The sequence below is a fragment of the Elephantulus edwardii genome, unplaced genomic scaffold (genome assembly GCF_000299155.1).
Source record: "Elephantulus edwardii isolate Elephantulus edwardi_28Jun2011 unplaced genomic scaffold, EleEdw1.0 scaffold00314, whole genome shotgun sequence".
Taxonomy (NCBI): Eukaryota; Metazoa; Chordata; class Mammalia; order Macroscelidea; family Macroscelididae; genus Elephantulus; species Elephantulus edwardii.
Window position 1 is genome coordinate 1,428,736 of NW_006400064.1, and position 9,608 is coordinate 1,438,343.

The 9,608-nt window shown below is 42.0% G+C and overlaps 2 protein-coding genes across 2 annotated transcripts in view; one reads left to right on the forward strand and one right to left on the reverse strand.

Moving 5' to 3' along the window:
* The window catches only part of SHMT1 (serine hydroxymethyltransferase 1 (soluble)), a 59,297-nt gene extending 56,552 nt beyond the window's left edge, over nucleotides 1–2,745 (reverse strand). The window contains exons 1-2 of the mRNA XM_006901205.1: nucleotides 2,647–2,745; nucleotides 1,117–1,262 (exon numbers count right to left, since the gene is read on the reverse strand). Coding sequence (XP_006901267.1) covers nucleotides 1,117–1,262; nucleotides 2,647–2,745 — 245 coding nt within the window. The remainder of the gene's footprint in view (nucleotides 1–1,116; nucleotides 1,263–2,646) is intronic.
* A 328-nt stretch (nucleotides 2,746–3,073) lies between these two features.
* On the forward strand, nucleotides 3,074–3,292 carry LOC102868911 (zinc finger protein 569-like). Its single transcript, XM_006901206.1, has one exon. The coding sequence runs from the start codon at nucleotides 3,074–3,076 to the stop codon at nucleotides 3,290–3,292; it is 219 nt and encodes a 72-aa protein (XP_006901268.1).
* The last annotated feature ends 6,316 nt before the right edge of the window (nucleotides 3,293–9,608 follow it).

Here is a 9,608-nt window from a genome sequence, read left to right on the forward strand (position 1 = left end):
AAATCTCTGTAAATGTTTATGAAAATTAATAAAATATAATTATAGAAAAAAAAAAGAAATCAAGACATGCTGCATTGGGGAGATCTGCTGTCAAGGACCTCTTTAAGGTGGTAAAGAGCAAGGATGTCAGGTTAAAGGGACACATGATGCAACCATGGTGTTTTCAAGTGTTTGTTATGCATGTGAAAGCTGGGCAATAAATAAGGAAGACAGAAGAAGAATCAATGTCTTTGAGTGCTGGAGAAGACTACTGTATAAAAGAGTATTAACTGCCCAAAGAACAAACAGATCTGTCTTTGAAGAAGTGCAACTATGGTGCTCCTTAGAAGAAAGGATGGTGAAACTTTGTCTTATATACCTTGAAGATGCTTCCAGGAAGAGGCAGCCCTGGGAGAAAAAGACATCATGCTTTAAAAAGTAGGTCAGCAAGAGACAGGAAGATCCTTAATGAGATGGACTGACACTTGACTACAACAGTGGGCTTGGGCTTGAGCATGCTGGAGATCTTGAGGGTGGAGGCAGGGTAACTATGAATCACAGTTGACTCAATGGCACCCAACAACAATCACAATGAAGGTAAAAAAAACCAAATGAATATAACTTATTGTGGTTCTCAGGGCGAAATGTTGTGTTCTGCTGAGTCAGAACTAATTCGCAGCTGAGCCTCCAGCAGGTTTTCAGAGGCTGAAAATTGCATGGTAGGAGATTGCCCATCTTTCTCCAGTAGTGCAGCTGGTGGATTAGAACTGCGTGCCTGTGGGTTGGCAGTGCAATTCCTTACTCTATCCAACATACATAATGCAGAGATTGTGTCTATTACTATATATTCCTTTCCATTTCCTGGCCATTCCTGAAATCAGTTCAATTACTTGTATAGCAACAACCATCTTGCACGGCATTAATCCAGTTTAGGTCAGCAGCTCAGCACTCTCTTTATAATAGACTATCATTCTAGAAAATCCCTATAGAGACCAAAATATGCTAACCTGAACATTTATACCTGTTCCAAGAATATCAGCAGTATCACATGCCAGGCATAACAAAAGAATGATGATAGAGAGCAAGAGAGGCCTAGAAAGCCTGCGTCTGAGAATCAGTGTTCACACAGTCACACACCTCTGGCCTGGATACCCCTCAGAGTATTTGTTATTTAAGCAGGAGCCCAGGGCCTCCAAAACAGCTCGGCTGGTAAAATTTTCTGAGGCAATCAGCTCCAGTCCAACCTTCTGCCGATTACTCTCCTTCTTAATGATGTTGTAAACCTGGTGGGAATAAAATACATTTTAGTTTATAATTTTGTTCCAATCAAATAACAACATCCTAAAGAATACATCTATACCCATTATGTCCTCATAAGCTAATAACGGAAACAACAAAATTAAAAAGGTTCCTATAATACTTAAGGACTAGCATAAATCTTCTAAAATTTTTTACCACAAGAAAAAGAACTGAATTAAGGAAAACAAAATGACTTACAAGAAAAGGAAATGAAAGTAAGTGTCCATCTTAATTCTATACCGCTCTGTCATTTTCATCCCTACATCTCACCAAGTTTCTGCCTCTTTGAATAATATTCCTCATTCCTTCTTACTTAAAACATACTTGGATAACCACTCTAGATGGCAGTATGGTGCTTCCTCAAAAAGCTGAACATAGAAATTCCATATGACCCAGCTATTGTATTGCTTGGAATATACCCCAAGAAAATAAGAACTGAGGCTCAAATGGAAACTTGTACACCAATGTTCATAGCAGCATTATTCACCACTGCAGGAACATGTAAACAGCCCAGATGTCCAACCACAAACAAATGGATTGAGAAGTTGTGGTACATTCATACAATGGAATACTACACAGCACGCAGGAGTAATGATTTTGTAATTTACTTGGGAGGGACTGAAGAGCATTTTGCTGAGTGGACAAACTCAATCCCACAAGGACAAATACTATATAAAATCATTATTGTAGAAGGAGTATGAGGATCCAAGAGGGGTGAAGGGTGGAAGCAGAGGAGTGAGGATGCACAGGGAGGTGGGGTAGTAATCATGGGGTTGCACAATTCGATGGTGGGTGGGTAAAGGAAAGAGGAAGGATCTTTTGTGGAAAAAATAATGTATTCAAACTTTGTAAAGAAATCAGTATAAAATTTAAAACATAAACAACAAAAACATATGTGGGCAAATTCACAAAAATAAAAGGTAGATTAGTGGTTGCCAGGGGCTGGGAAGCCATCAGCGAGGACTACTGACAGGTGTGGGGTTTCCCTTGGAGATAAGGATGTTCAAAAGTAATTGTGATGATTGTACAACACTGTGGACATAGTGAATAAACATCAAATTGTGCCCTTTAAATGGGATACTTGTATGCAATATGAACTATATCTCAATAAAACTGTTATAAAAACAAGCAAAGATGCTGCTGGGCATAAGATTCACACTCTTTCTACAAGGAACCTAGAAATCACATTGTAATGAGCCCTTCCTCCTCCACACCCCCAGCCCCAGTCTGCTACAGCACAGCACAGAACTCTGTGAGTTGGAGAGTTAACAGCTATTTAAATTTCTTCTTAAGGATATCTAGCTACTCATAAAGTTAATTCATGATTAGAACTATGGATTTAAACCAAAGCTTCTACAAAAACCGCACCTCAACATCACTGTCTCTCAGGGGCTCTGCCAGCATCTTCTTATGTGAGGCCCAAAGGTTGGCATCCTGGTGACCACCACTGACAGGAGTTGCCGTCATAATGGTGGCCTGAAAATGAGAAATAGTGTGTAGTTTTTAACATCAAATTTAGTAGAAGTTGGAACCGTGGGCGGCGCTGTTCTCCCAAGCCTGCTGCAGTCCCCGGCTGCCGGGCCTCGGCGCTGCCCGCTGTGCTGGGGTGGCACTGGAGTGTGGAGTTGGGGCCAGTGCCCGCAGCTCGTGATCTGCCTTCACAAGTCTAACCCCCTCCAGAAAGAAGAAATGATGGAGTCACAGGATTTTGTCCGTGACCCACTTTTCAATAAGACACAAAACAAGATGGATTGGCACAGTAACTATAACGACTGGCTCACATGTTTCAGAAATCATGAGAGTGGCACAAGATAGGGAGACGGTGACATTCAAAGATGTGGCTATTGACTTCACCCAGGAGGAGTGGCAGCAGTTGGATCCTGATCAGAGAAACCTGTACTGGAATGTGATGCTAGAACACTATAATAACTTAATCACACTGGGATACCCATTCAGCAAACCATATGTGATTTTCAAGTTGGAGCAAGAGCAACCACCATGGGTGGTAGAGTAAGAAGTGTTAAGGAGCTGCTGGTGTTCAGGAAAAGTCTGGGGAATTGAGCACCAGAAAAACCAGGACATAATTTTGAGGCAAGCTGAAGATTACAGTGATGACAAAGCAGTCACAGAGAAAATAGTCTGTGAATGCCATAGGAACTTTTCAAATATGTTGTTGTTGTTATGTGCAGTCAAGTCACTTGCGACTCATAGCGACCCTATGTACAAAAGCCCTAAACTCTGCTCTGTCCTGTGCCAATTGCACTGTCTCTGACACTCCCATCCTGATTACCCCAGTCACTGAATCAATCCAACTCATAGAGGGCCTTCCCCTTCTGCGCTGTCCCTCCACTCTCCCAAGCATGATGTCCTTCTCCAAGGACCGGTCTCTCCTCGCCACATGTCCAAAGTATGTTAGACGGAGCCGCAGAATCCTTGCCTCCAAGGAGCCACCCGGTTTAACCCTTTCCAGGACAAATCTGTTTGTTTTCCTAGCAGTCCATGGTATTCTCAATACTCTTCTCCAGCACCACAGCTCAAAGGCATCAATTCTCTTTCTATCCTCCTTGGTCATTGTCCAACTCTCTGATGCATAACAAGTGATTGCGAAGACCATGGCCTATATCAAACACACCTTAGTCTCCAGGGATACACCATTGCTCTTCAGTACTCTGGAGAGGTCCCTAACAGCAGATTTTCCCATGGCAATGCACCTTTTAATTTCCTGGCCGCTGGTGCCAAGACTGTTGATCGTGGAGCCAAGCACACTAAAGCTGTGTACAATCTCAATCTCTTCACCATCCATCCTGATGCTGCCAATTGGTCCAGTGGTGAGAATCTTTGTCTTCCTGACATTAAGCCTCAATCCATATTGGAGGCTGCAGTCCTTGACCCTCTGCAGCAGGTGCTGCAGGTCCTCTTCAGCTTCAGCAAGCAGGGTTGTGTCATCTGCATAACGCAGATTGTTGATAAATTGTCCACCAATCTTGACCCCACATTTCTCCTCATAGAGCCCAGCCTCCCGGATAATCTGTTCTGCATATAGGTTGACAAGGTATGGAGACAGGATGCATCCCTGGTGTACGCCCTTCCCAATTTTGAACCATACAGTGTTCCCTTGCTCTGTTCTGACGACTGCCTCCTGGTCCAAGTATAGGTTTCACATTAAAACGATCAAATATACAGCCTCTGAATTCAGACTTTGTTCCTTTCAAATTCAGTCTCTCTGAACATGATTTGTTTGCAAAATGTTCACAATAGAATTTATATTTTCATAAGAGAAGATTCATAACAAAAAAAATTCTGAATATAATGATCCTATTAAAAAAACTTAGTAGAAGTCTATCTCAATTTACCACTTCCCTTGAACTGCTAAAGCATAAACCCATTTTGTAGCATTCCTCTGGAATTGCTTGGTCAACATGCATGTGTTCTATTGAAAAACACTTCTGTGGAGCATGGTGCTCTCGGTGGCGGCACAGCTTAGGTAATGAGACTTAATCCACCTCTGTCCCCTCTCCATGCCCTGCTCCACCCTCTGTCCACCCTCACAGCCCTCCTCCCAGCTGATTCCTGCCAGAGCCAGTACCAGTACCACATCCTCTTTCCCAACAGCTCACCTGACCTTAATCAAAAGTAATTGTCAACACAACACAACATTTATTACTTAATATGCATGGTCATGTCTTACCTTCAGAACTAAACTTAAACTCCTTTAAGTTACTTTTTAAAATCTCCCACAGTAATCAGCACAGCTAGACAACATGACAATATTTGCCTAATGATTGAGCAAAGGAATTGATGGCTCATAATTCTATAGGCAGGGTATTGGTAGGCTCCCATTGCTGTTGTTGTTGTTATGTGCCGTCGAGTCTTTTGCAACTCATAGCGACCCTATGTACAACAGCCCTAAACCCTGCTCTATCCTGTGCCAATTGCATTGCCTCTGACACACCCATCCCGATTACCCAGTCACTGAATCAATCCACCTCATAGAGGGTCTTCCCCTCCTGCGCTGTCCCTCCACTCTACCCAGCATGATGTCCCTCTCCAAAGATCTGTCTCTCCTTGCAACATGTCCAAAGTATGTCAGACGAAGCCCCAGAATCCTTGCTTCCAAGGAGTAGCCTGGTTTAACCCTCTCTAGGATGAATCTGTTTGTTTTCTTGGCAGTCCATACGCTCCCATTAAGTGTTACAAATTCAGTGTTCAGTAATTTTCCAAGACTTTTTCTAGACTGACATACAAATTAATGATAAAACACTGCATGGTTCAAAATTGGGAAGGGTATATGCCAAGTATGTGGCCTATCTCCATATCTTTTCAATCTATATGCAGAACAGATCATCCAGGAGGCTGGACTCTATGAGGAGAAATATGGCATCAGGATTGGAGGAAGACTCATCAACAATCTGCATTATGCAGATCAACCCTGCTTCCTGAAACTGAGGAGGACCTTAAGCGCTTGCTGCAAAAGGTCAAGGACTGCGGCCTTCAATACAGATTGAAGCTCAATATAAAAAATAAACAGAGATTCTCACCACTGGGCCAAATAGCAACATCATGATAGATGGTTAAGAGATTGAGATTGTTAACAGCTTTAGTTTGGCTCTACAATCAACACTCTTGGCACCAGCAGCCAAAAAAATCGAAGATTAATTGCTTTAGGAAAGTCCACTGTCAGAAACTTCTCCAAAGTACTGAAGAGCAATGATGCCAGTCTGGAGACTAAGGTACACCTGATCCAGGTCAGAGTCTTTGCAATTACTTGGTATGTGTCAGAAAGCTGGATAATGACTAGGGATGATAGAAGGAGAATTGATGCCTTTGAGTTGTAGTGCTGGAGTATATTGAATATACCATGGATTGCTAGGAGAACAAACAGGTTCATCCTAGAGAGGGTGAGACCAGGGTGCTCCTTGAAGGCAAGGATTCTGAAGCTTCATCTGACATACTTTGGACATGTTGCAAGGCAGGACCAGTCCTTGGAGAGGGACATCATGCTTGAGAGGGTGGAGGGACAGTACAAGAAAGGAAGACCCTCAATGAGATAGCTTTGATTCAGTGACTGGGTATGGGAGTTGGTGTGTCCGAGACAATAATGTTGGCACAGGATAGAGCAGGGGTTAGGGCTGTTGTACATAGGGTCTCAATGAGCTGCAGGCGACTTGACGGCACATAACAAGAAGATCTTGCTGTATGTGATGCTGAGTTGACCATGACTCATGCCCTGTGAACAGCAGATCTGAACCTTGCTCCAGCGTCATCCTCTTCATCACCAATATACTTAAGTCCATTGTTATAGTCATTATATCAATCCATCTTGTAGAGGGTCTTCCTCTCATTCTCTGATCTTCCACCTTTCCAAGAGAGATGTCTTTCCCAAGAAATAGGGTATAGGCCACTGAGATCTGTCTATCATGGTTGCTGTGATGCTAAACACAGTGACATTGACGTGTCAAATGCAATAATGGTTACCATGGTGGACAGTGTTTTGTGGAGCTCCTCGATTAAAACAACCTTGGAAGCAGGAGTGGCATCCACTTCTGAAATAGCTTGCCTCCGGAAGCTTTATGAACTTGGAGAAACAAAGAAAGTTCAGGTCTTTCGTTCATAGGGTCACTATGATTCATCTATGACTCGACGGCACTTAACAACAACAACAACAATAACAACATAATTTAAGTACAGAAAGTATTTAATTCAGTCTTGATCTATATCTCCAGGTTTTGGAAAGTGTACGGAGTTCAATATTTAAAAAGGCTTCTCTTTCCTGCACCTCCAAGTTCCTACTTAATCTTTTGAATTGTACATCTGATCCTAAACAGATGTTGTTGTTGTGTGGTGTTAAGTCGGAAATGAATCATAGCTGACCCACCAGCAAGTTTTCAGAAGTTGTTAATTGCATAGGAGGAGATTGCCCATCTTCCTCATGTGGAGCAGCTGGTGGTCTCAAACCACATACCTTTGTGTTGGCAGCACAATTCTGATCACTAGTGGCAAGAAGCTGCACTACAATTCCAAAGCTCTAGGTTCAAGGCTGTGATGCTAAACACTGACAGTGACATGTGAAATGCAATAATGGTTACCCGTGGTGGACACCACCACCACAAGAAGCCGCTAGAGCTCCCTTATACAGACAGATCTGAAAAGAACATAGTGCTCAAGGCAGAGGATTTCGCAAATTATTCTTGGTTTAAGATTAAAGATTATCTTGGGGGTACTACTTTCTGAGGTTTCTCCACACAGAATGGAATTCTATTCTGCATTTTCCCTTTTTGAACCAGGATTCTTTTATTGAGTATTTGATTAAAATGTTTAGTAATTCTGGTCTCATGGCAAAGGTGGCAGTTGTTCCTGGAAATAATTAACTACACTTCCCACTTTGTGGAAGAATACAGAAGAAATCACGGACAGCTAAAAAACTCTATTAAATTTAATTTGGAAGTAATACAGCCAAAGTGCTCCTTGGAAGCTAGGATAGTAAGATTTTGTCTCATAAATTTTGGAGCTTTGGTGGCCTACTGCTAAAAAGCTGTGCTGCAATCCCAAAGGCATGCTGTTCAAATTACTAGCTGCTCAACAGAAGGATAGGCAGTCTCTTCCCATGCAATTTACTACCTCTGAAACCCCACTCGAGGTTCAGCCATGAGTTGCCAACTCAACAGCACACAAACAACAGGAGAGGTTAATCCCTTGAGAAGGATATCAGACTTAGTACAGGGTACATGACAAATGAGCTTCAATGAGGTGGACTGACAAGGTGACTGAAACAATGCTTTCTTTTAAGCAAAGTAGCTGCTGTGGGGACGGTGCAGAGCAGGGCTGTGTTTCCTTCTGTTAAGCAGCCGTGTTGATGCTAAAAGCAGAAGGCATCTAACCATCACATTCCTGACTCTCTTTCCCTTGTTGCTCCAGGCTAATAGCAATCAACTCTTGTGCCTAGAATGGGCTCTCACAAGCAAATAAAAAAAATTTTATTTTAAATTGGTTTGCTTACAAAGTCTGTATATGTTGTGTTTCACACTATCTTTCTCATTCACATTGTTTCATACTATCATCTCCATTCATTATATTTTATAAAATTAGCGTGAATTAGGCCCATCATTGTCCTGTCTTTCCAGATCCCCGCTAGATCTTTCCCATTTCTTTTACCTGCCCCTGCCTCCATCCATCAAATTGTGTGACCCTGCCCATCCTCTCACCTCTCTACTCTTACCCTCCCTGCCTTGGATACTCATGTACCTTTTTACTAGTTATTTATTTCTACAATATTTCTTACACAGTATTTATCCTTATGAGACTGAGTCAGTTCTCTCAACATAATGCTCTTTAGTTCCTCTCAAGTCATGCAGACAATTTCAAAATCATTGCTACTGAGTGCTGCATGGTATTCATGCCTGATCTCGTCTGATCTCAGAAGATAAGCAGGGTCAAATCTGGTTAGTACTGAGATGGGAGACATTCACAAGCTTTTAAGACCTTAGGCATTACGCAGAGAGCTAGGAGATGGAACAGAAGCACTAAATAATTAGGCAAACAAATTGGGAAGTCTCCAAAGCAAGGAAACAAACGTCATCAATTGTTTGATTGTACACAAATAGACATAGTAGTTGCTCTCTATTTTTTTTGTTATGCCATACACCTTCTGTCAATTCAACTTTTTAAAATTGACATCAAGAAGGTCTGGTGGCCTAGTGTTAAGAAGCTGTGCTGCAATCCCAAAGTCACGCAGTTTGAATACACTAGCTGCTCCAAGGGAGAAGGAAGAAAAATCTTCTCCCATGTGATTTACTGTCTCTGAAAATCTGCCAGAGCTATGAGTTGGTTCTAACTTGACGGCACACAACAACAACAACTTATTGACAGCAATTGCAATTTTTATATTATATAAAAAGAAAGCAATAGGACTTCTCCCCTCCAAGCATTAATAAACTTTGATTAATAAACTGTTCTTATCTTTTATGTAATGTTGTTGTTGTTGTTAGGTGCCGTCGAGTAGACGATTCATAGCGACCCTATGAACGAAAGGACTGAGCACTGTTTGTACATAGAGTTTCCGGAGGCAAGCCATTTCGGAAGTGGATGCCGCTCCTGCTTCCAAGCTTGTTTTAGTCAGGAAGCTCCAGCCAACACTGTCCACCATGGGTACCCATTACCACGTTTGGCACATCACTGTCACAGTGTTCAGCATCACAGCAACCACTTTTATGTAATAGTTATATTTTATTTATTCTATTGTGACTGCCTTATTTTACTCAGCATAATGTCTTTAAGCGCCATCTATACTCTAATAAAGTCAAGTACCTTGACTTTATTTCACCAACTGGCTA